This window comes from Mirounga leonina, unplaced genomic scaffold (genome assembly GCF_011800145.1).
Source record: "Mirounga leonina isolate KUSES-001 unplaced genomic scaffold, KU_Mleo_1.0 Mir_173, whole genome shotgun sequence".
Taxonomy (NCBI): Eukaryota; Metazoa; Chordata; class Mammalia; order Carnivora; family Phocidae; genus Mirounga; species Mirounga leonina.
This window is the reverse complement of record NW_023270447.1, coordinates 669192-695825: the sequence shown is the minus strand read 5'-3', so window position 1 is coordinate 695825 and position 26634 is coordinate 669192. Positions and strand designations below refer to the sequence as shown.

Genomic DNA, 26634 nt, shown 5'->3' with positions numbered 1-26634 from the left:
TATAACTTCATTTTCCCTTTAACTCTCATTATGTATTTTTATATTTTTGAACTAGAGATGTAATTTAGGTATAGTGAAATGCACAAATCTTAAGTGGTGATGCACAGATCAATAAGTTTTGACAAATGCACACATCCATTTGACCTACGTCCCCATCAAGATACACAGTCCCATCACACCAAAAAGTCATCTTGTGCCCCATCCTGTTTACTTGTTCCCCTACACCCAGAGGCAACTGCTGTTGTAATTTTTCCACCATAAAACTGTGGTGATCATGTCCAGTTTGGGGCTGTTATGAATAAAGCTGCTTCAGACAGTTGTTATAAGTCTTTTTGTGGATTTATGTTTTCATTTCTTTTGGATAAATACTTAACTGAAGGTAGGCATTTTTCTAACTTTATGATTAATTTCCAGATTTCCAAAGTAGTTATGCTGTTTATACTCCCACCAGCAATATGGTGAGTTGCTCCAGATCCTTTCCAACATTTGATGTCATCAGTCTTTAATTTTAATGCCTTTCTAGTAGCTTTCTAGTGTTATCTTATCATTGTTTTAATTTACATCTCTTTGATCACTAATGAGTTGAGCACTTTTTTATGTGCTTTTTGGCCATTCCTATTTTATCTTTAGGTCTGTGATCCATCCCTGTTTTTTTTGTATGGAGAATGGTGTCAATGATGTCTCATTATAGTCTCCTGAATAAAAGAGATTAGGATCTAATGTACCATTAAAATTATACTTGAAAATTCTTAATTTATATTCAGAGCATTAATTTATTCAGTACTTATTGAATCTCTTTGCACATTTTCTTCCCCAACTCAAAAATTATTTATGGAGACCCTAGTCCAGATTGTATATGTAATTTGTTTCAGCCACACACATAGACCCACCCCCAAAATAAAACAGAACAAAAACCAAAACTGAATACATTTATTTCAATTTCACTAGGAGTTTTCACAAGACTTTTTTGGAATTTGAATGTTGAAGCAGCTACATTAAGCTGTTTACCTGTATTCTTTTCTTTTCTTTTTTTTTTTATTTTAGTTAACATACAGTGCGATATTGGTTTCAGGAGTAGAATTCGGTGATTCATCACTTACATACAACACGTGATCACCACAAGTGCCTTCTTTAATAACGATCACTCATTTAGCCCATTCCCCACCCACCTCCCTCCATCCACCCTCGGTTTGTTCTCTATTGTTAAGAGTCTCTTAGGGTTTGTTTCCCTCTCTCCTTTTTTTTCTCCCTTCCCATATGTTCATCTGTTTTGTTTCTTAAATTCCACATGAGTGAAATCATATGGTATCTTTCTCTGAATAACTTATTTTGCTTAGCATGATACATTCTAGCTCCATCCACATCATTGCAAATGGCAAGATTTCATTCTTTTTAATATATTTTTTTAAGATTTTATTTATTTATCAGAGAGAGAGAGAGAGACAGAGGCAGGCAGAGGGAGAAGCAGCCTCCTCACTGAGCAAGGAGCCTGATGTGGGACTCGATCCCAGGACCCTGGGGTCATGACCTGAGCTGAAGGTAGACGCTTAACCGACTGAGCCACCCAGGCATCCCTCATTCTTTTTGATGGCTGAGTGATATTCCACTGTGTGCAGGTGCACACCACATCTTTATCCATTCCATCAGCGCCACAGGAATCCCTAAAATTTGGAGTTTTGAAACCCAGTCACACGCCTGAGATAAAACAGCTCAAACACAGGCAAGGTGAAGGCAGAGTTCTGACAGAAGCGAGGGACACAAGAGTGGTGATTGATTGCTTTTCTGTGAGGACTTCCTGAAGAGTGGAGGACGTGAACTTTCAGCTCCAGGGCTAGATTGGCGGGGGTAGGAGGTGCCGCCATATTCATCCTGCCCATCAGTGCCGAAAACCTTCAGGGAACAAAACAGCGCCACCTAGTAGAGGCCAGAGACGTTACACCAAGCCCCGCCCCCTGCGCCTTGGAGGCCTGTGTCCAAAGGGGCAGGTCCGCCTGGTAATCAGCACAACGGGCCGCTCCCCTAGAAGACCAGCACAAACGCCTCCGGCGCACCAAGTCTACTGATCCTAGAGTGCTGCAAAGCGTCAGCTCTAGGGGAAATAGGATCTAGCTTCCTTTATACCCGTATTCTTATTCTATCAACAAGCAGCCTACTAGCTGGAAGTATCACACTTACAGCTATTTGTACTAAACTTACCATTTTTAGTCTTCAAAAGAATTTAGTGCACTTTAGTCAAATAATAACAAATAGTTATCTATCCTTATGTAAATAACTGATTTTATAAACATCTGCAGCCGCAAACTGACTCCACAGGGAGTCTTTGATGCTCATTCTACTTTAAAGTCAGTTTGCTAAATGTATAAATTAGTATTACCTTAAATGATTATACTGAATAAATCATAGATTTTGTTGACAGCAAAATAAAATATTGACCTCACTAAAAATGATGAGAGTTAGGAAAGGCTGAGGCATCAGGAAAGAGCTAGAAAGTGAACATCTGTTAAATGCCTTAGGCTGAAGTGGAAATATAGGATATAGATAGGAAGAAGAAAGATGTATGAGAAGTGCTTTTTCCTTTGCATCATTACAATCTGGGCAGGAAGAAAAACAAAACAGAAAACTGGGAAATGTTTAAACATAATGCAGGGGATAAATACCAATTGATGACATTACATAAAATGTCACATAGCAGTTCAGGATTAATTGCTAAATAAATACTGTTATTGGTTATCCAGGTTCCCAGTATATTTTTACTGATGTATTACTTTGGAGTTATCTGTAGATTGGTGAATTTTGTTTGCTTTTAATGAAGATTTCCTGGTTCAATCCAGTTTTATAAACTCTCAAATCTCCAGGAGTAAGTTTAGTCATTGGGTCTAAAATAAAGGAAAGCCTATATCCTAAGCTTGGTTACTGAAAAATTAATTCCTATTTATAGTACTTACTATGTGCCAGGTAGTTATAGGAAGCATTTTATATTACTCATTTAATTTTTATAACAAATCTATAGGTAGATCGTTACCTTAATTTTATGGATGAGGGACAGAGAAGTTAAGGGAATTGCTGAAAGTATACAGATAGAAAGTCGTAGAGCCCAGATACAATCCCAGTTCTCTTAGACTCCAGAGCCAAAAATTATTAAAGAAAATAAATGTATAGAAAATGTATTAAAATCAGTGTATAGAAAATAAATGTATAGGTTTGAGAAAATAGCATTTATGGTTAAGTGGAAAGAGCACTGGGTTTTCAATAATGTTAGAAGTATTTTTTAGGGGTGCCTGGGTGGCTCAGTTGTTGAGCGTCTACCTTCGGCTCGGGTCATGATCCCGGGGTCCTGGGATCGAGCCTTGCATCGGGCTCCCTGCTCTGCAGGAAGCCTGCTTCTCCCTCTCTCACTCCCCCTGCTTGTGTTCCCTCTCTCGCTGTGTCTCTCTCTGTCAAATAAATAAATAAAATATTTTTTAAGTATTTTTTAAATCATAAAAATTTTCATGTCAAGTTTTGTACTCTTTTCCAAAAATTAAAGTTTAATTCAAATGTGGCTAAATCCTCTCTAATCGATATTGTCAAATATTGAAATCCAGTTTTCTTTGAGCAAGTAAAAGGAACTTCCAGAACAAAGGGTATACTTGTTGTAATGTTGTTGCATCTTTATCCAGAATGGTTGCTTTATTTCCAGTTACTCAGGCAACTACTTAATAGTTTATCAGGGACTCCAGAGTATAAATTATTTGAGGATTAGTAGATTCAACTTGTGTGTGAAAAGGATAGTTTTTAACATGATTTTGTGCTGCGTTAATTAAAACCATCCTAGAGGGGCGCCTGGGTGGCTCAGTTGTTAAGCGTCTGCCTTTGGCTCAGGTCATGATCCCAGGGTCCTGGGATCGAGCCCCGCATCGGGCTCCCTGCTCCGCAGGAGGCCTGCCTCTCCCTCTCCCACTCCCCCTGCTTGTGTTCCCTCTCTTGCTGTGTCTCTCTCTGTTAAATAAATAAATAAAATCTTTTTAAAAATAAATAAATAAAACCATCCTAGAGTCATGTTCTCTGGTCTTTCTGGTCTCTGGCATAGAGATAGTCAGATATTTATAAAGGCACAAAGTTTGTATTGGTGATTACTTTCAAAGTATCATTTCAGGGCACCTGGGTGGCTCAGTCGTTAAGCGTCTGCCTTCGGCTCAGGTCATGATCCCAGGGTCCTGGGATCAAGTCCCACATCGGGCTCCCTGCTCGGCAGGAAGCCTGCTTCTCCCTCTCCCACTCCCCCCTGCTTGTGTTCCTGCTCTCGCTCTCTCTCTCTCTGTCAAATAAATAAATAAAATCTTTAAAAAAAAAAAAAGTATCATTTCAGAATTGGCAGTAAATTGCAAAGATGTATCCTAATCCAGTTAGGGTACCAGCCGGAGTCTTGAAAATAAAACTTGTACTTGAACGTAAACCCCCGGTTAGGTGAGCCTTAAGTCTTCACTTTTAGATTTGGAACCATTTTTCATGTTGGTGATCATCATCCAAAGAATAAAGAGGTTGATTTCCTACTTTAAGATTGGAAAAAAATGTACAGATAGATACACACACATATATTCCTATAATAGGATACTATTATACTGCACTATATATAGTGCACTGTTTTTATGTATTATATTATACTATTAATGTATAATGTCATATGTGATATATCTAATAGTATAAATTATATTGGGGAGGGGGGAGGAGGTGACTGTTTCATATTTCTTTTTGAAGTTTGTCGTAGCAAAGCTGAAAATTTTGGAGAGCAAGCATGGCAGGCTCCAAGAACATTATACAATTTTATTTTAAGCTTTTAATAGTGGTGGTGCTTCATTCAGCCTGTGACAGGAAAAGTGAGTAATACATGACTAGTGTGTTTCGTCTGCTGTAGCAATACCCTCTATCAGTGAATCTGTCTATCCAGCCAATTATATTCCTATTGTCTGAAATTAAAGGCCATGGTGTTTTCTGACAATGTAGAAATTTCTGTTCAGTTAAGATACATGTTGTCAGTGAAGTGAAAATAATGAAATTGCAAGAAGTTAATTGATTTTAGCTGTATTACTGAGTTCCTCCCTTCAAAAGTCAAATCCAGATCATTTAAAATTTCTTATAAAATAGATGAAATACCATTAAAGTATTAAAACTCAGCCTTAACAGTTTTTAGTATGTAGTAGGGACTTGATCTCTAAATTTGACTTGAGATGTAAACCATAGTAATAGCATATCTACTCATTCACCTTGTGGTAGCCAGCCTCCAGGATGGCCCCCAATGTCCCCACCTGCTGATACATATTTTTTTAAGATATTATTTATTTATTTGACAGAGAGAGACATAGCAAGAGAGGGAACACAAGCAGGGGGAGAGGGCCAAGCAGGGAGCCCGATGCGGGGCTCAATCCAAGGACCCTGGGATCACTACCCAAGCCGAAGGCAGACGCTTAAGGACTGAGCCACCCAGGCGCCCCACCCCACCTGCTGATATTCACACCTTTGTTTAGTCCCCTCCCACATTTGCCGGGGTTAGTCTGTGTCACCAGGAGAATACATGAGTCACTTAACTTTATAACTTTAAGTTATAAAAGACACTGAGACACCCATCTTGGTGTCGATCTCTCTCTCCGCCCCCTCCCTCCCTCTCAGCCCCCCATCCCTCTCTCCCCCTCTGTCCCCCCACCCTCTCTCTCCTCTCTCTTTTCTCTCTCTCTTGTTCTGTCATGTCACTTGGTCTGTGGGAAGCCAGCACATGCAAGGACCCAAAGCCTATGCCAACATCCCAGTAAGCTGGGAAATAGATGCACCAGCCCAACTGTCTTCAGATGACTGCAGCCCTGGCCAACTCGACAGCAGCCTCATGAGACACAGAGTCAGAACCACCCAGCTCAAACCCTTCTAGATTCCTGACCCTCAGAAACTGTGTGAGATTAAAAAAAAAAAAAAGGTTTACTGCTTGTGCTGCTATATTTGGGAGTGATTTGTTATGCGGGAATAGATAACCAATACACACCTCCATGAAAGCTCTTTTCATTCTTCAATTCTTAACATCTATTTTTGGTGGTGGTTGTTATTATTTGTTCTATTAAACCTGTCATCCATACAATCCACCCGACTGAGGCGTTAAGTTGGTTGAAAAATACCATAGTCCCTTTCCCATTTTCTAATCCATTGTTTTGTTATAATAAATACAGACTTTGAATTCACTTTCCCCATATCTGGGCCCCATATTGGAATGTACTTAAAAGAATTGTTTTGTGACAAGGAGCCTTTTTTAGATTATTCCACAGATTCTTTTCATTTATGTGCAAAACCACCAATTTTGTATAACTTGTAATTACTATGCAAGTGATTATGGAATTACTGTGAAGTACTTCAAGAGAAAACAGACAGCTTAACAACTGTTCTCAGAGAAGTCTGAGACCTCACCAAAGAAGCTCCTCATCTATTACTCGTAACTCAGTGATGCTTATTAATTATACAGGATAAGAACAGCGTGGGTTTTAAAAAGTCATGTTTTTAAGTATTAGTTAGCTGTATACTCCAGCCTGAGAGACAGCTTCTCAGCAGATCTGTCAAGGTCATGAATCGTACTCCTAGCTCTTGCTCTCCCATCCCACTTCCTCCATGCTGTCCTGAAAAGGAGAAGGCTGTAGACATACTCAGGTTTCCGTGTTCCTTTCTGCCCTACCAAACCAGTTTCGGTACCAAGAATCATTCCTTTCCCATCGCTAATCAGACCAAAATGGTAATCATGAATAAAACAACGTGACAGTAAGAAAAGTGGAATTTCAACTTTTCAAAGAGAGTCTTTTTTCCTCTTGCTTCCTTTGAGCATTTTTCTGAACTTGGATTTGCCTTTAGGACATAAGTAGCTACAAACAGGTACTTTCATCAAATCCTGGGTTGTCAATCTCAAGTTTTTATACCTAAACTTAAAGAAACAGATGTTCTTGGTGAAAGGAAAATATTGATGAGTCTCTGTTGTCTGACACTATTCCTTTTAAAAATGTAACTAAAAACTAGCCTTTTCTGTTTTACTCTTGCCATGATGTTAAAAAAGAATAAAAATAGCCGGTTCAGGAAGTGGTCTTGTCTTTCTCCATTCTAAAATTGAATAAAGACTATTTTGAAATTTTACTGAGGATTTTCTTTTTAATTGGGAGCTGAAAAAATAGGAGTCTGTCTTGGACTCTATCTTTCAAATCCTTACCCCTTTAATCCACATGCTTACACACCCACATGTACGCACACACACTTGTAGTAAGGGCAGGAAGATGGTTATCTTAAGATGGTAACTAAAAGGAACAAATCAGTTTGGTTCTTCATAGTTCCAGTATACCAGTTTTATCCAAATACCCCAATAATGTCATCATTTAAAATGGTTGTAGTTAGGGGCACCTGGCTGGTTCAAGTCAGAGGAACTGCGACTCTTGATCCTCAGGGTCATGAGTTCGAGCCGCATGTAGGGTGTAGAAATTAGTTAAAAAAAAAAAAAAATCTTAAAAAATTTTTGTCTTAATGGTTGTAGTTAAGCCAGAAGTAAAATCCAGGGTTTCTAACTCTGCTTTGAACATTTGCCAGTTGATACCAACACAAATTGATAGCATAAATCTAAGTGATTCCTAGGTCTTAAACTTGGACAGTCTAATGAAGGATGCATCATGTTTTCAGGACTGAAACATACTTCTGTGTTAAATCCCATGTTTGCTCTAGTGTCTTGAAGGGGTTTTTTTGTTTTTGTTTTGCTTTGTTTTTTAAGCATAGCCATCGAATTGTGAATTTCCCTTTCTTTTCAAATGCGTTCCTCTTCCCGGATGCGGGTAGTAAGAAAACCTAGCTCCTCCCACCCCCCAAAAAAGAAAAAGAAAACCTAGCTTTTGGTGAAATGATTTTTTAAAAATTGATAAATAACAGTTTTCATGACTAGATTTCATTTGAGAGTTTAAATTATATAGTATTTTGCTGTGGTTTTTGAGAACGTTTCTTCAATGCTGTATTAACACTTGCCTTTTTTTTCATTGTAAAATGTCTCAGGAACCTTTTTAATGTCTGTGTAGTAAAGTAATTGTTAATGTCACTCTGTTCACCTGCATGTAATATGTAATGTTCATACGGAGTATCACTTCAGGTCCTTCCTAGTAGACCTGAAAGAATAGGGAAGCCAAAGAATATCTTTCCACTCCCTTCCTGATCTTTGGATCCAGTTTGGCACGCAGGCCCAAAGCCCTAAACCAGACTCCAGCACCAGCCCGCATTCCCTGCTCACCTTCTCTCTCATCCCTGAAGCCCACCAAGCCCTGAAGGGGACAGAAAGGAAGATGGCAGGTAGCAGGGAAGAGAGACTAGAAGAAGGGGTGGAATTTGGCAGCAGGTAGAAGGGATTTTGTCTGCAACTCTGGTCGTGAGTGCCTCTGCCCTCTTGACCGACCGATAACTGAGTGAGGTTCTGTATGTTCAGATCTCAAATGTCGTAGAATATAACGTGGAAACACTTTTAGCATTCTTTACTTATCTGCAACCGCCTTGTTACATCCCTAAATACGTAAACTCAAAATTCTCATGTTTACCATATTTTAGAAATGCAAATGCCATAACACAGAAAGAAAGGATAAGGTATCCCTGCTGGCAGTTACAAGCATTCATAAGCAGAGGCAGTAAGCATGGTGCTGAAGGCCAGACTGCCTAGATTTAAATCCTGATTCTGACCACTTGCTAAATGAGTAACCTGTTACTTGACCACATTATAATAGTTTTCTCATCTGCAAATTGAAAATGATAGCACTGTCTTAAAGGCTAATAAAATTTAAGTAAGTTAATGTGAATGTAAATGCTTATAACAATGTTTAATACATAGTTAGCTCTACGTAAGAATTTGTCCTCTTTAATATTATTATACCATGGCCCCTTTCTGGTGTCGTTTCTACATTAAAATGGCCCAATCACCAATCAGATTTGTAGTCAGCAGGTTCCATTCATACTCACACTACCATCTTTAACGTGTAACTCCTAGCAAATCCCCCTCCACAATAGTGTTAAAATTAGCAAAATGCTCATTTTTTCCTCTTTCCCAGGCCCAACACAGAGATACTTTCATTGAAGAACGCTATGGAAAATACAACATCAGTGATCCTTTAATGGCTCTACAGAGAGACTTCGAGACACTGAAGGAGAAGAATGATGGCGAAAAGCAGCCAGTCTGCACAAACCCACTCTCTGTCCTTAAGGTGGTGATGAAGCAGTGTAAGAGCATGCAGGAGCGTATGCTGTCCCAGCTGGCTGCCGCCGAGAGCAGGCACCGCAAAGTACGTTCACCCACCTGCCTCGTGCCCCATAAACTCTTGTGATAAATGATGCCTGATCCTGTCTTGTCAGCCGCCGGTTCCCACAGTAATTCAACTGGGAGGTCTCCCAGGTGTCAGAAGCCCCTCAGCCTACCCAGGAGCCAAGAGCTCAGAGAGAAAACACAAGTTACTCAACATGTTAATTTAGGGACTATGCCAGACACATTATTTAAGATGGCATTCCTTCCTGATAGGACCCTCCAAAACACTTGCTCTGTTTTTTCAGCTCTTGAACATCCAACCTTTGGCAACAAATTGGGGTTTGACCAAGCTTGTGGCTGAACAGAGCGTTCCCTATTTGCTTACTTAAGTGATAAATAGCAAGATTAACAGGTATTTGGGGAATGCTGTATGAGAGAGAGAGAGAATTTACCTGATTATAAACATACAAGCCAATGGATTGTTTTTATATATCTCTAGTTTTGTTGGTTTTTTTTTAAAGATTTTATTTATTTATTTGACAGAGAGAGACACAGCGAGAGAGGGAACACAAGCAGGGGGAGTGGGAGAGGGAGAAGCAGGCTTCCCACCGAGCAGGGAGCCCGATGCGGGGCTCGATCCCAGGACCTTGGGATCATGACCTGAGCCGAAGGTAGACACTTAACGACTGGGCCACCCAGGCGCCCCTATATATCTCTAGTTTTGAGATTCATTGCTTTTTACTTCTAAAACCGTAAACAGTCCCGAGGATTGTTTACCTTAAAGCTGTTCTGCCCTATTAGGAAAGTGTGTGTGTGTGTGTGTGTGTGTGTGTGCGTGCGCATGGCTCCAGATCTTACAGCCCCTAGTTAGGCAAACCTGTGCTTTCCTCTACCTCATCTCATTGGAATTTTAGTGCTTGTGATTTTATTCCCCGACCTGATTTACCACTCAGATTTGGCCTGTAAAAGATGCTTGGCTAGAATCTACATTTTCTAAAACTATTGGTTTAGATTTATACCAGCAAGGGAGACATCAACACATTTAAGTAGGAAGCATTTTATTCTGAAAAATTGGGTCAGCAGCTGCAAATTGATGTACTTTAGTTTACTTTTATAATTACCTACGTTAGAGAGCCATCTGCTTAAAATGCACCTGACAGATTGCTTAGGCATAGGTCTTGCCCATGATTTTTCTTTTCTTTTTTTTTTTTTTTAAAGATTTTATTTATTTATTTGAGAGAGAGAGAATGAGAGACAGAGAGCATGAGAGGGAGGAGGGTTAGAGGGAGAAGCAGACTCCCCGCTGAGCAGGGAGCCTGATGCGGGACTCGATCCTGGGACTCCAGGATCGTGACCTGAGCCGAAGGCAGTCGCTTAACCAACTGAGCCACCCAGGCGCCCTTGCCCATGATTTTTCTTACTCTTCCCAGTGTCCAAATGAAAGGCCAGGGTGGAGATTTTTTTTTTTTTTTTTAAGATTTCACTTATTTATTTGACAGAGAGAGAGAGACAGTGAGAGAAGGAACATAAGCAGGGGGAGTGGGAGAGGGAGAAGCAGGCTTCCCGCAGAGCAGGAAGCCCGATGTGGGGCTCCATCCCAGGACCCTGGGATCATGACCTGAGCCAAAGGCAGATGCTTAAGGACTGAGCCACCCAGGCACCCCTGGGGTGGAGATTCTTAACCATGGAATTGGCCTCAGATGTTCCATGATCCCCCCCAAAAATATACAGAATGCCAAAAGTCCATACGTTTTTATAGAATGTTAATTTTTTCCCACATCTTTAATTGAATTCTCAGAGTTGTCCAAGACCCAGCAGAGTTTAACCTCTGGTCTAGAATGAACTAATCTAAAGACATTTATGCCCAGTTTAAAATGCGTTGGTGGTGGGCGCCTGGGTGGCTCAGATGGTTAAGCGTCTGCCTTCGGCTCAGGTCATGATCTCAGGGTCCTGGGATCGAGTCCCGTATCGGGCTTCCTGCTCCTTGGGAGCCTGCTTCTCCCTCTGCCTCTCTCTCTCTCTGTCTCTCATGAATAAATAAATAAAATCTCTTTAAAAAAAAAATAAGTAAAAAATAAAATGCGTTGGTGGGTCTGAGATAGTTGCCTAAATTTGGGGGCCTTTTACGTAATCCTCTAAGAAAGTCTTCACAGCGTGCTTGTTTGATAGGCCTTTTTCCCCCTTCCTCCATGAAGCAGCTGAGCTGCCCTGAAGGGTTGGCTGGCTGTGACGCCCATGAAAGGTGTAGTGATGGGATGATTTGTGGCTCTAGGTGATGAGGGAGAGGAAGAAGTTAAAAATAACTCAAAATTCTTTAATACTATATTTCAATGTAAGATTCTTTGAGTGTTAAATATTTTCAAACCAACTGCCTGTTTGTAAGTGTTTTATCAAAGTAAAACACTGACCTTATTACAAATCAAACAGTACCTAGAGGCTTATAATTAGGGTGCTTATTGTCCCTGTTTGCCCAAGAGAGTCCCAGTTGATGTCCCAGTTGAGTCACCTCAGCATAGTCATTAAGAATACCCTCTTTGACTCTCAGAAGTGTTGTGGTTTGAACTGTAAATTACATGCTTACCCTGCTTATTATGTAACACAGAGTTCCCTAGTCCACCTCTCCCCATTCCCTCTTCTCCTCCATATTCAGAGACAACCACTTTCTCCTTTTGACCATTTCTTTTGGTAACTAAATTCCATATTTCTAAATGGTATACTATTGCCCCTGCTTATCAGTTCTTGACACTTATATTAATGCTTCCTCTCGTTATAGATATGGATTTATCTTACACCCTGCTTCCCATTCCACCTTACCACCTTCCTAAAACAGACACATCCCCCTTTCCTCACCTTCATTCTCTGGTATTCCCAAATCCTGAGCCTGCCACATTCTGTTTCTTCTGAGGATAAACATCTGCCTTATGCCTGGGCAGTGGATGCCTAACATTCTATGTACAGGAATCAGGTTGAGGGGACAAATACCTTCTGGAAAATACAGATTTTGAGCCAGTGCCCTTGTTTCCCGCCCCACATCTCACCTCTCCTCTGCAGCACCGGCCGCCTCCAGGTTCCAGATCTCTCTGGGGCCGTGCAGGGCAAAACAGCTTCCTCCCCCATACCAAAGTAGCTACCACCCTCCTGCCTCCTGCCCTCTTCAAATGTTATTAACATTTCTTGTCTGCTACAATCTCTGTCTTTGAGGGTTTTTATCTTTTCATTCCATTTCTGTAATTTTAGAGGGCTTTCCAAAAGGGGAGGAGATGATGGACCACCATTAGCCAAAATTGTTTTTCTATTAAATTGAAAAGTTAGGGTTTGGGGGGTTTTTTTTGTTTTGGTTTTTGGTTTTCTTTAGGATTTTATTAAGTAATCTCTACACCCGACGTGGAGCTTGAACTCACAACCCCGAAATCAAGAGTCCCATGCTCTGATGACTGAGCCAGCCAGGCACCCCAAGTTAGGCTTTTTTTTTTTTTTTAAACCAAAAGGAAGAACACCAAGATGTTTTCATTTTTGTTAAATGAAAACATTTTGGGCATCATGTCCCAGAAACTCTTCTCTCTCCATTCAAGAAAACTATTAGTGAAGAGAAACACTGAGAGATGGGAGGACAGGGCTATGCCCTAGAGGTCTGGGCCAAGGCACCTGGGAAGCAGGAACAGAAGCTGCTAAGAAATCCCTGGCCTTTCAGAATCTTGTGCAGTTACAGGTGGGATTATGTGGGAAATGTCCCTTTAAATGTGTACAGTATTCACCTTCAAATTGGGCTTAATCCTTTGGTGCCAGGATAAGTGGAATGGGGTAGGCAGATTAATTAAAAGGCCTTCTGAAAAATCTCCACGAAGGATCCCAAGTGTTGAGGCTTTTTATATGCAGGCTGAGCTCAAAAGTCTCTCCACCTCTCAGCTAACTATATACAAAATGCATGTTACTAACTAATGCAGGGCACAGTGATTTGAGCTTGAGGGGAGGATCTCAGCTTTCAGCTCTCCGTGGTCCTGTCTTGCTTCATCACCTGCCCCCATCCCCTAGTCTGAGCAAACTGCCTGCAGTTGCTGGATCTATTAATTCTCGGAAACCTTCTCAACCCCTAGAACTCTTTAGTTGCTCTCTTCTATTTGCTTGCCATTTTGTGCATCCTGAAATAAAGCATAGATCTTACTGTTTTCTAGTACATAGCTCACATATCTTTCACCCTACTAGATAAAGTGATCCTTGATGGCCCTGACTGGGATGGATGGATTGATCTCTGAAACTATGAGAGGTGCTAGTATTTAATTGTGTTGTATTATAAGTGTGTTTTCTTGATATTTGGAATTTTTGTTTCTTTAATTCTTTTAAAGGTGATCCTAGACCTTGAGGAAGAAAGGCAGAGGCATGCGCAGGACACAGCTGAAGGAGATGATGTCACCTACATGCTGGAGAAAGAGAGAGAGCGGCTGACTCAGCAGGTGGTGACGGTGGAGGGGGTCATAGCACCATGCAGCTAGAATAGCATTTCTCAAAGATAGCCCTGCAGGGTGTAAATTAGTGTTGCTCCGAAACAAAGGGCCTTGTGGTCAAATAAATCTGGGAAATACTGGCCACAAAGTTAAATAGATTTCTAATTTCTTAGACCCTTGAGTACAGAAAAAGAACAAGATGGTTTCTAAGTTTAGCAAATCTATGTCTTCATAGAATCTTTTTTTTTTTTTAAGATTTTTTATTTATTTATTTGAGAGAGACAGGGATAGCGAGAGAGAGCAGGAGCAGGGAGAGGAGGGAGAAGCAGGCTCGCCACCAAGCAGGGAGCCCAACACAAGGCTCGATCCCAGGACCGTGGGATCATGACCTGACCCAAAGGCAGACGCCCAACAGACTGAGCCACCCAGGTACCCCACATAGAATCTTTTTTTGACAGAGCTCACTCACTGTGGGACTGTCATCCCGTAGAACATACTTTGGGAACACTAGCTTCGAACTCTCAAGCGTTTTGACTTGGGAATCCAGTAACAAATACATTTGACATCACAACCCAGTGTATAGACATACATAAACACATGCCTGAAACAAAAATCTCATGAAATTATATATAACCCTTACTGCTTACAATAGCCATTCATTTTTTTAAACTTTAATCGTGGCTCATGAGATTGGTTTCCTCATCCGTTAATGAGTTTGAAAAACATTGACTAATAGGGTTCCATCAACCCTTTCCCTCTTGCTCAAGAGTTTCTGTGCCTTAAATAGGGTGGAAATAATAATTAAAATAGACTGCATTTGTGTAAAAAGCAGTTTATTTATGTATTTATTTTTAATTTAAATTCAATTAATTAACATATAATATTAGTTTCAGAGGTAGAGGTCAGTGATTCATCAGTCTTCTATAACACCCAGCGCTCATTACATCACGTGCCTCCCCACCCCCGGCAACCCTCAGTCTGTTTCCTATGGTTAAGAGTCTCTTATGGTTTGTCTCCCTCTCCGGTGTCGTCTTGTTTTATTTTTTTCCTCAAAAGTACAGTTTTTGGGTTTTTTTTTTTATTCTTATGTTAATCCCCATACATTACATCATTAGTTCTAGATGAAGTGTTCCATGATTCATTGTTTGTGCATAACACCCAGTGCTCCATGCAGAACGCGCCCTCCTCAATACCCATCACCAGGCCAACCCATCCTCCCACCCCCCTCCCCTCTAGAACCCTCAGTTTTTCAGAGTCAAAAGTACAGTTTAAATGCAACTATTTGTTTGTTTTTAAGACCAGAAAGAATGATTACTGAAACTTGAAAAGTTTTGTCTTCTTAAGAGTACACTTAGGATGATGAGCCCTGTCTTGTACCCCTGAAACTGACAGAACACTACGTTAACTATACTGGAGTTAAGGTGAATAAATGAATAGTTTTGTTTTCATCCGCATTCATCACGAAACCCGCTGTGCGCGGCTTTCTGTTACCAGTCCTGAGCGGTTCTGATCTTCTGACCCCTCTGCAGACCTGCAACACGGATTCCCGCCGCCAACAACGTAAGGACTAGAAGTGCCTCCGAAATCAGCAGAGAAAGTTAAACCCTAGTGCGCACGTTCGGGCGGTAGGGGCTCCGATGCTGCGGAGATACGGGAGCTAAGCTCGCGGCGTGCGGGGCAGCCGTGCGCCAGACCAGAGCTCGCCGGGGTGTTTTGCAACCGCTCTCTTTGTGGTCTCATCCTAATCAGGCTGTCCGGTGGCATTCTCTTCTAGCTGGAATTTGAGAAGTCCCAGGTGAAAAAGTTCGAGAAAGAGCAGAAGAAGCTGTCCAGTCAGCTGGAGGAGGAGCGCTGCCGTCACAAGCAGCTGTCGTCCCTGCTGGCGCTCGAGTGCAGGAAAGCCACGGGCAAGGCGGCCGAGGAGGGGCAGAAGGCCGGCGAGCTGAGCCTGAAGCTGGAGAAGGAGAAGAGCCGCGCGAGTAAGCTCGAGGAGGAACTGGCGGCCGAGAGGAGGCGGGGCTTGCAGACCGAGGCGCAGGTGGAGAAGCAGCTGTCCGAGTTCGACATCGAGCGAGAGCAACTGAGGGCCAAACTGAACCGAGAAGAGAACCGGACCAAAACCCTGAAGGAAGAGATGGAAAGCCTGAAGAAGATAGTGAAGGCTCTGGAGGCGTCTCACCTGCACAGTGGCCCTCCTGAGCAAGCGAGGAGGCCGGTGACCGTGTCGAAAGGCACGGTGACTGAGCCTCCCGTGCTGGTGTCTGTGTTCTGCCAAACGGAGAGAAGCCAGGGGAGCAGCGCAGCCAAGGGGAGCGCCGCCGGGCCGCCTGGTCCCGCCACTCCTGCTTACTCGTTCGCAAAAACCAACGGCCATTTGGAGCCAGAGGTACAGACTGCCAAGGAGCTGGTGGTGGGCAGCAGCGGCGAAAACCAAGTGCCTCCACGAGAGAGGCCTGTGGGGTCGGCCCAAGAGAAAGCGGTGGAGAACGGCGGGTGTCCTGTGGGAATGGAGACTCCCGGCCCGGCACCTGCTCACCTCCCGTCCAGTGGGGGCTCCCTGTCTCCCAGCAGCACGGCCTCCTCCTCCCTCACATCCTCTCCGTGCTCCTCCCCAGTGCTGACTAAGCGCCTGCTGGGGTCCTCAGCCAGCAGCCCCGGCTACCAGTCATCCTACCAAGTGGGGATCAACCAGCGGTTCCAGGCGGCTCGGCACAAATTTCAGTCCCAAGCGGATCAGGACCAGCAGGCCAGTGGTGTGCAGAGCCCCCCCTCCAGGGACCTGTCGCCCACCCTCATAGACAACTCTGCCGCCAAGCAGCTGGCCCGCAACACCGTCACTCAGGTGCTCTCCAGATTCACTAGCCAGCAAGGGCCAATCAAGCCTGTCTCCCCCAACAGCTCTCCCTTTGGCACAGACTATCGGAATCTGGCCAACACTGGCAGCCCAAGAGGCGACGCCAGCCATTCCCCCACTCCAGGGAAAGTGTCCAGTCCGCTGAGCCCTCTGTCTCCAGGGATCAAGTCCCCCACCATCCCCAGGGCTGAGAGAGGAAACCCTCCACCCATCCCACCCAAAAAGCCTGGCCTCACCCCTTCTCCATCCACCACCACTCCACTGACCAAAACTCATTCCCAGGCCTCCTCTTTGGCCACCATGGAAGACCTAGCCGTCAGCTGCTCTTCCACGGCTGTCGTGGCTAACGGCAAGGACGTGGAGATACTCCTGCCTACCAGCAGCTAGTCCCTCGCTGGAGTATCCACGGCTGACATTCCACCAGATTTCGTCCAAGAGCTCGGAGTCCAACCGTTGAGTCAGATCATGTTATTTATTTTGACAGTAGCTGAAACCATCTGTAGAGTCCATTTAGTGTATTTCGCCTTTTTGTATTTTTTTTAAGTAGAAACTGAGTCGTTTGGATTTTTATGCCTCACACCTTTGTACTGAAGCTGGAAGGGCACCTCAAAGACATCTCAAGCTCAGCAGTCACCATCTCGTTGTGATGGAGAAAGCTAATTGAGGACCAGGTGGTGATTTGCTGTCTGTTTTGGGACTGGAATCGCTCAACACTCATTGTGAATTATGCAGAAGTGGTTCGTGCAGATTTTTATTCCAGATGAACATGTCTCAAAAGTGCCTGAAATAAGACTGCCATGCGAATGTGATTCTGCAGCGAAAACACAAAATGGATCATCTAATTGCAGAAAATGAGATCCTCTGTGAATCCTGAATGTTAAAAAAACAACACTGCTTTTAAACCTCTTTTACCGTTTTTAATATAAGCTTTGGGTTCAGAAACAAGGCTGCGTCAGAAGGGGAATCCAAAGGTGGGTGTGACCTCACCACTGAGCTGAGCTCTATAGAGCCCTTGAGAAGCCCTCCCGGGCAGGAGGCAGTGGGGGGTGCTGATTTCCTCGTACTTCTGAAAAATTAAGTCACTCCCAGTTTCCCACAGCAGTCCTTGAATAGAATGAAATCACATCTCCATTCAAAAAATATCTTCAGGCGTCTACTGTTGTGTAAGGAACTTCTGATTCCAATTGCTATTACTTGAATAGGAAATGGTTACTCGTTCTGTATAAAAAGTTTTGCAACAGGATGAGATCTTTATTATGTAATCAAAAAGCAATAACTTAAGTTCATTGTCTCTGTAATATTATAAGTCAGAATTATATAGGTTTTACCAAATTGTTACACTTACTCTCGGAGCTGCCAGCACTTGGTGTATCTGTGCAACCAAATTAACTTTTCCCTAAATGGAAGTATACATAGATCTGTATAGATACACAGCCCTTTGCGTGTCTGACACACACACACTTAAACACATAAATATTAGTGTGACTGTATCTTTGGAGTTTGCAATAGAGCGTAAAGGGTGAGTAGAAATGCACATTAAGATTACCTAACAGAGCAACTCAGTGTGGCTGGGACCCAGTCGGTCAAAGGAGGAATCTTGTCCATGGGGGTGGGGGGTGGAAATTCCAGATGAAGTCAGGTCATCAGCGTCCTAAAATGCCAGGGCCAAAAACCGCAGTGTCACAGAACTCAACTGGCCATCTAAATGACTGAAACAGGTCACTCAATCAAGTGCTGTAAGTCAGCTGGGATGGGGGAAGGCCTAGCAAACTGAAGTGCCTGAGCCCCCTCTGGTAGGCAAGGGCCCCTGCTGTTCAGCCCCAGCTGCTTGTTGCCATGCAGTAGTGCTAGACCAGGTGACCAGCTCCTCAAATTTTTGTGAAATCCAAATTTTCATAGAAACATTCTCACTTTTAAATATCAAAACAGACTCAAAAACAATTTGAAACTGCTGGTTAAACACTTCTGCAGCTGGGTCTAGCTCACAAGCTGCCAAGTTGCAACGTCTTTCATTCTAGAAACTTCTGTCATTTCCATCATTGTGAGTTTGTGAGGCCAGACACCTCCCCTCTTTCCAACGTGTAGGCTAGTACAGCTGACAGAGGCCATAGGATATAAGGACGGTCCCCATCTTCCAAACAAGACTCTGCAACCCAGCTCAGACAAGGTAGTTCTAGGACTTTGTGTCCTCTCAATACATTCTCCCTAGCCAACACCTACCCAGCAGCCCTGTCCTCCTGCTGTAATTTAAATCTGTTTTCTCTTAATCCAGTATGAATTGATGGGGGACGGGCTGGTGATGGAGATCAATGTATAAATCACAATTGGTGTCTCCAGGGCTTAGGGTTTGATTAAGGCCAATACATCAAAAATTAAAATACTCCTCATGCCCCAGGATGTCTACCAAATGGTGAACGGGGTATCTTATGAACTGCCCGAAGCAATCATGCATTAAACTTCATTCCCACGCACGGCCAAATGAAGTGATAAAATAGCTGACCTTCCTAAACAGGAGAGGGGCTACGGTCCCAGAGTGTTATTACCTCTCTTGCTTTAAATGGTAATCTTAAAATTTGCATTGTACTCTTCTCTTTGTTTCGGCATAGATATATATAGAGAGAGAGAGAGAGAGATACTATAAGGATGTTTATTTCTTAGGAAGTGCACTGAATAATGTATTTCTTTTACAGTGTAACATGGGGGTGGGGAGATGCAAAAGAAATGTGTATTTTTGCTAGTTGCCTATCTTCTAAGATAAATAAGCACAATACTGCAATGGATCCAATAATCCAGCTAGGTATTATAGATTGGTATTTAAGTTTGCTGTAGATCGTGTGTGTGTGCTAAGTAAAAGTTCCATGATTCACAATTTTGGTACTAACCCATGTTGTGGATGCTAGATGGCTAGTCACCAGGTGCCGATGGATGCGCAGCGCATACCACAAGCATTAACTAGTCATTCTCATTTGTAAAGCCCAGTGTGCCATGCAGAAGTCTTCATCCATTTTTATAGCAGACTACATTAAAACAAGTTAAATCATACTGTCTGGGGAAAATCTAATCTTGTTTGTACAAAGTGAAGGCTGTTGCACAACCGGGCCTGTTTTGTCTGGGAAGGAGCAGGTGTCGAGGGAGTACGCACGCCCGTGGCTTTCGAAAACCAAGTGAAGTCAGTGACCTGTCCAGGTTAGACTCCAAAAGGAGCTGGGCTGTTGGTTCTTGAGAACCTTAGAGCTGGAGGAAGCCTTTGCGGTGATCCAGTCCTGGAGGGGTTTAAAGGGGTTCTGGGCCTTTTGAGAATCTAAGAAACGCTAGACTCCATCCCCAGAAAAATGGATATACTAACAGGCAGAATGTGGTTGATGGCTTCCCAGGATCCAAAGACCCTGAAGCCATCCATGATTCATGTACTCGAGCTGAAGAGTGCCTGATCTTGTCCTGCCCTTGCATTCTACAAGTGACTAATGTATCCCTTGTCTCCTAGTCCGGTGGTGAGGTGTGGCACTGTGAGCCAGCGCAAGCTATAGGCAGACAGAAGCACCTGAGAACGCCTTTGATGTGCAAAAGATGTGGAGCCCGTGGGGATGTTTACATATGTCAAGTTTCCACCATTTAAGCCAGTTAATGATCATTTCAGCAAACACCGGGTATATCTGTTTTCCATAACAGCCTCACTGTCAGCAATGCTGCCTTGTCTTCACAGTGCGGGTCCCTCATGCCTGACGTGGGGTCTCCCCCTCTCCCCTCTCTGTGCCCAGAGCGCCCCTCCCTCCCACGGACAGTCCTGCAGGTCTCTTTGGCTCCAGACCACGTCTCCGCCCTTCCTACCCTCTTGGATGTGGCCTCTTCTCTTCATTTAGTTGTGGAGATTGCTCTACCAGTCTTTGGGTCATTTTCTGGGTTATTTATACTGATGTGGGTGTTATCTAGGTGTATCTGTGGGACAGGTGAGCCTAGGATCCTCCTGCTCCGCCATCTTCCCCGGAAGGAGCCTTGTCAATTAATTTATATATATATATATAATTAATTTGTAAAGTGCTCTTCTGATGCTTGGTCCTTCAAACAACTTCAAATGTCTTGAAACGCTGGCTTTAAAACTGTATCTGTTCTCATGATCATGAGTCCAAAGTAGGCAATGAGCACTGTTCCATGGGAGTTATTTGTAAAACCAGATGAGAAAACTTGAGAGCACCCATCTGCTAGTGTTACCAATGGCCAATTCATTGGTAAAAGCAGAGGAGGAGAAAGGAGACTGGGGTAGTGGTTCTCAAACTTTACTGTAACCTGAGAAGCCTTCCAAAATAAGGACTCCTGAGAATTGGGCCTAGGGGCCGGCTGATGCACGTGGCCTGAGGCTCCCATTTTGAGAAACAGCGCCTCACAGCCCTTACCTGTTCTTTCACAAGAACTTGCTCTTTGCCTCTGACCTGCGGAGATGTCTTAAACTCTTGAATCTGGTTTGCCGGAACCTCAATGATATTCAGAGCCAAGAGTGCTTACTTGGGTCCAAGCACCATATTATGTCCCCTGTGCAGATGAGATCGCTGAGGGCCAGAGGCTCGCACAAGGGCCCTTGGTAAGTGCCAGCCTGGATTGAAGTCCCCAGGGCTTCCCACTTTCCACTACTTGTGTTTCCTGGGTTCTGAGGTGCCTGTTGGCCGTGCCCAGGCCCCAGCCTTAGGGAGTCTGATTCCATAGCCCAAGTGAGGCTCTAGGTGAGTACCTGGGCTGATTCTTAGGATGGACCCGGTGTGAACCCTACAGGACACCACTTTGCTCCTTCCACTCGCCCTAACAACCCCCCCCCCCCAGGAGTGGATTCTCAGATCTAACCAATGCCAGGAGACCTTTATCAGGTCAGATAAGTTGAACAAAAACAGGGGCGCCTGGGTGGCTCAGTCCATTGAGCCTCCAACTCTTGATTTCAGCTTGGGTCAAGATCTCAGGATCTTGAGATCAAGCCTCATGTAGGGTTCCGAGCTGGGCGTGGAACCTGCTTGAGATTCTTCCTCCTCTCCCTCTGTCTCTCCCTATGGTAGCACACAGAGCTCTTGGTGGGCAGGAAAAAGTTACTAGAAAAGGAGCAAATGTCTTTTCTCCTCTTTCCAAAGCATTCTTTACCTGGCGTTCTGCAGTATCTCCCTGTGTTTGCATTATGTCTCAATTGGCTTGTCCTAGTCTTCGGATGTGGTCAGAGACAGAGGCACTAGGAGTCCCCAAGAATGCAGTGCTGTTTCATGTGGTGTGCGTTCTGCAAGGGCTTGGGGCTGGTGGAAGGAGCTCCCAGGGGCACAGCACTCTGCAAAACATTCCCCCAGTAACTTGTAGGGAAGACCTAGGAAAAGGCAAAGAGAGAAAGGACCGTCTTGCAAAAATACTGCATTCCCCATAAGGGTTCCCTCCTACCTTCAAAACCTCCATCAGCAGAAGAGAAAAATGAACATCAAGCTTTGGAAAGTGTCGAACGAGTCTGACTTCTGGGACACCTGCAAGTGACTTACTGCCTTGGAGGGATATAAAAGCAGCTTTGCCATTAGAGTGGGGGGCACAGGGGGTATCGTGTAGCTCTCCATGCCACTGTGAAGTGGTTGCCTCCGCGAAATTACTAGGAAGTGTTGCAACAAGATCGGCCTTATCCCTGGGGAGTCAGTCACCTACTTAATTCGACAAGAGTCCAACAGACTAACCACACGGTAGACACTCAGATTCCATCAGAAATGGATTTAGGGGCGCCTGGGGGGCTCAGTTTGGCATCTGCCTTTGGCTCAGGTCATGATCTCAGGGTCCTGGGATCGAGCCCCGCGTTGTGGGGGGGGGGCTCCCTACTCAGTGGTGAGTCTGCTCCCTCTGCACCTCCCTCCACTCATGCTCTCTTTCTCACAAATAAATAAAATCTTAAGAAAAAAAAAGAAACGAAGGATTTATTTCCCTAGCTGCCGGAAATGCTGACAGTAAACAGCCCTCAGCTATAGGCCCCTTCTAGGAATTGCCTGAACTGAAATTAACTTGACCAAGGTCACCTCTCCTTCAAGGGGCAGCTCATGTCCAAAGACTGATTGGCGTGCCGTATAAAGACCTGGCCCCAGGGGGCCTGGGTGGCTCAGTCCGCTAGGCGGCTGCCTTCAGCTCAGGTCATGATGTCAGGGTCCTGGGATCGAGCCCCGCATCCTGCTCTCTGCTCAGCGGGAAGCCTGCTTCTCCCTCTCCCTCTGTTCCTCACCCCCCACCCCCTGCTCCTGCTCTCTCTCTCTCTCTCTCTCTCAGATAAGTAAAATTAAAAAAAAAACAACAGAAACAAAAAGACAAAAACCTGGCCTCCTGTCCCAAATCAAGGGAACACTGAAGGGTCATTCCCTGCTTCAAAACCCCTGTAGGGTTGGCTGAGCCGTCTACTGAGAGACTCCCACAGCTCAGCCTTCCCTCCCTTTTTCCTCCCCTCTGTCCGTTCTGGTGGAAGCCAAGGGTACACCCCTGGTAAGCCTCCCCCTTCCCAATCTCCGTCTCACACTCTCTTGTGTTCCTTCGGGCCATGATTAAGGCCTCTCAAGGAGGGCAGGCACATTTTCGGAGTATTTATGTGGTGCCCTTCCGTGTTACTTCCTTTAAACAACACAGCTACTGGGGGAGCAGTGATTCTTTCTCGCCCCCTGAGGTAAATCAGGGCCGCCTGAGGCCCACAGCAGAGCAGGGCTGAGAGCTGGTGACACGGCTCGGATTCAGACCGGCCCCTGTTCGGCCCTCAAGTCCACTCCCCTTCCCCTGGCCACACGACAGTCAAAACGGTAATAATACATTTGGGGAGTTAGGAGTAGTCGCTTACTGTCAGTCATGCACCTAAGTACGAAGCCCCTGGGATTACTGGAGTAAGCCTGGAGCCTCTCAGCAGGAACAGGACCCCGAAGGCATGAGGGTTTTGGTGAAGAAGAAGGAGAAAGACGACTTGCCGACCCACCTGGAGTCCTCAAATGTCAGAGCTAGCAGAAAGCTCAGACACCGGACATGGCCCCTTCCCACCCTGGGTTCTAGCTCTGACCTGTTACAGGTTAGGAGAACGAGGCCCAAGCTGACAGGCCTCGTGAATGGCAGAGCCCAGGCTGTGTCCTCAGCCCGCACGGACCGCTCCTCCCAGCGCTGACCTGGAACCAAGAAGTCCTCCTCTCACGGCCTCTCTACAACGGCCGGGCTTTGGTCTCGTTCACCTGGGCTGCCCCGCATTCCCAGCCGCATCCTCTGCCCACCGGCCTCAGGCTGCCCGCCGTACTTGTTGCCACAAAAATCCCGTCCTCAGGTCCCTGGACCGGTTTGACAGCTGAGGTGAGGCGGGGCGTGGGGAACCGGGAGAGCTTCTGTCCCCGGGCTGTGCTGCCATCTGTCCAGCATCAGCTCCGGGAAGCTCTTACTCACGAGGCCTGCCTTGCTCCTCGGGTGTGGACAAGAAGCCGCGGAAGCCACCAGCATCTCTGTGCCCCGCGCCTGCGAGTCTGACCTGCTCGTGGAGGTGGGGGCGGCTGAATGCTTGGAGACAGAGACCCTCCGCCTCCGGGCCGCCTTCCCCACCTGAACTCCGAACACAGAGCTCTCCCAGGAGGGGCCTTTGGCATTCCCAAAAGACTTGCCCATCGCCCTTCTGTGCAGTACCCACTCTCCCGCTCCCCCGGGGCACCCAGCCCAAAGCAGAGCCTTCCAGAACGCGTGGGGCCTCAGAGCAGGCAGGGTGTCCTCAGGGTGGTAGGGTGGTTTAGAGCGGCGACCACAGCACACAGGCCCCTTCTTCAGCCCCAGCGTGTTTTCCTTCCCCTGTGTCTTGGTGAGTCAGCACCATGGGGCCACACACAAGGCTCCTATTCAGGGCTCATTCTCCTTCTGCTCTCGCTCAGATCTTGGCATCTCCCTCCCTCCCTCCCTCCCTCTCTTTCTCTATGTGGGCCTTATTCGCCATGGGAAAGCTATGCGCCCTGCCCTGTGCCTTCCCCTTTCCCCAGTACCACGGCGCATTGCCCCCCTCCCCCGGCCACATGCGCCCACATTCCTCATCCTCGCCTTCTGGGTGTTCGCAGGCCCAGCTGGACACAAATGTAAAGGCGGCAGAACAAAACAGAAACGTCAAACTGTTAAATCCTCCATCGCATATTTTCAACCGTGGTTTGCGGCTGCTGGCTCTGTGCAGGCCCTGAGCTATGTTAATCTCACACACACACACACACACACACACACACACACACACACGCTGGGCGTGTGGGCCCTCTAGTCACCATGTGTTTATTAAGAACCGACTCCGCGTCAAGCCTCATGCTAACGGCTGGAATCTACACTCTGTCGGGAGAACAAGTCTCGCACATGTGACATCTCGGGCCATTGCTGGGATGGACGCAGCAGGTGCCCCCCAGTGGGCGACGGGGCCCGACGTGCCTAAGAAGTTCAGCAGAGCCGGGAAATCTCCGGGTCGAAGGCACCGACTTTAAATACACCGAAGGGCGCAGGATGCGGGTTTGTGATGACAGGGGCGTGTGTACGCGGTACGTAGCACGGAGAACACGGGGATGCAAAAGCTAGTGCAGAACAAGGGCTCGGTCGTGGCCTGTGTAGCCGTGGGCAACGCGCTGAAAATGAAGCTCCGCCGGCCTCCCGCTGACGGTTTTGCGAGAGTCCGGTGCAATGACGCGGGCAAGCGCCCGGCCCCCGGTGAGCACCCGGCGGAGGCCTCGCCGCCTTGGCGGGGAGCGGCGGCGGGTGAAAGGGCGCCCCCCCCCCCCCGCCGGCGCGTCTGGCCGGGAAGCTGGGTGGCTCCCCCGCGGGGCGGCTCCCGGCCGCCGGCAGCCCCGCCCGCGGTCGGAAAGCTGAGCCGCTGGCGCCCCCTGGCGTTTGAGTCGCTGTGCTTCTCCGAGTAAGGACGGGGTCTTGCGGTGCGTCCCTCCGGGGGGCCCGCGCTCAGCCGCCTCCCCGATGGGGAAGGCCTCAGCCCCCGGCCGCAGTCCCCGCGTGCGGCACGGGTGGAAGCCCGAACTAGCGAGAGGGGAGAGAATAACGGCAGCCGCCTCGCCCGACGGTTGGGAGCCTTAACTGAGCCGATCCAAGACCGCAGACTCGGCAGGGCACGCGTACGCCCTGGGCAAGCGATAGCTGGTAGGGTCTGTAGCTCCGAGAACACTGACCCGTGATACTGTAAGAACAGGAGGAAGCCGTGGCAGCACAGTGAACTCCCGGGGGAGTCAGCGATGGTCACACCCAGGCAGTGACACGTGTCCCGGTCTTCAAGGAGGGGGAGATGCTCTCAAGCGAAGAAGGGGATGAAGGACATTCCAAGGAAGGAGAAGAACGTTTGCAACGCACTGAGTTGCCCGTGGGCATGGTGAGAAGCCTGGGGTGGGCGTGTGGATCTGCAGAAGAAAATAGGAAGAGGAAAGGGGAGGGTCTGCCCAGGGAAAGAATTTGGACTCTATCTGGTGAACCGCTGGGAGCCTGAACTGAGGCATCATGAGCAGAAACAGTTACACATGAAGCTAATGAAGTTTAAGCTTCAAGGACCGTCACTGATATGGCCCTTTCCCAACCCTGAAGAGCCCAAGGAATGTGTCCACGTGGTCAAATGTTTTTATAAAATTTGCAAAAGTAAGATAACTGCAATCAGTTAAGACTGCTGTCTCTCTGGGCGTCTGGGTGGCTGAGTCGGTTAAGCGTCTGCCTTCGGCTCAGATCATGATCCCAGGGTCCTGGGATGGAGCCCAGCATCGGGCTCCCTGCTCAGCTATGAGTCTGTTTCTCCCTCTCCTTCTCCCCACCTCCCCCACCACTTGTGCTCTCTCTCTCTGTCAAATAAAATCTTAAAAAAAAAAAAAAAAAAAAGACTGCTGTCTCTCTTTATTCTGACTTCTCCTACATCGTATTTTCCCCCATGTTGGGTGACCTTGGAATGGTGGCCACAAGCATTTTTGGAATTCATCTAAAGGGGACTATTTTTAAGTGAAATACATTTATGTGGTTTGTAGTCACTTCCATGTAGAGCTGAGTTTTTGCTAGCCATCCCGGTGTAGGAATGGCTTCCAGGAATGCTCCCATCATCCTCATGCTGCCTCACT

At 45.9% G+C, this 26634-nt stretch overlaps 2 protein-coding genes across 7 annotated transcripts in view; one reads left to right on the top strand and one right to left on the bottom strand.

Moving 5' to 3' along the window:
• CTTNBP2NL (CTTNBP2 N-terminal like) overlaps nucleotides 1-19600 on the top strand; it is a 52140-nt gene extending 32540 nt beyond the window's left edge. For all 3 annotated transcript variants that reach the window (XM_035017750.1, XM_035017749.1, XM_035017748.1), the window contains 3 exons: nucleotides 9072-9302; nucleotides 13606-13713; nucleotides 15479-19600. In XM_035017750.1, the coding sequence (XP_034873641.1) occupies nucleotides 9072-9302; nucleotides 13606-13713; nucleotides 15479-16945 (1806 nt within the window). In that variant the 3' untranslated portion in view covers nucleotides 16946-19600. The remainder of the gene's footprint in view (nucleotides 1-9071; nucleotides 9303-13605; nucleotides 13714-15478) is intronic.
• Nucleotides 19601-21730: 2130 nt separating this feature from the next.
• The window catches only part of ST7L (suppression of tumorigenicity 7 like), a 116211-nt gene continuing 111307 nt past the window's right edge, over nucleotides 21731-26634 (bottom strand). For 2 of the 4 annotated variants that reach the window (XM_035017756.1, XM_035017755.1), the window contains one exon: nucleotides 21732-21893. In XM_035017756.1, coding sequence (XP_034873647.1) covers nucleotides 21765-21893 — 129 coding nt within the window. In that variant the 3' untranslated portion in view covers nucleotides 21732-21764. Of the gene's footprint in view, nucleotides 21894-26634 lie in introns of all 4 variants that reach the window. The other 2 variants (XM_035017757.1, XM_035017751.1) reach the window with 2 other exon arrangements.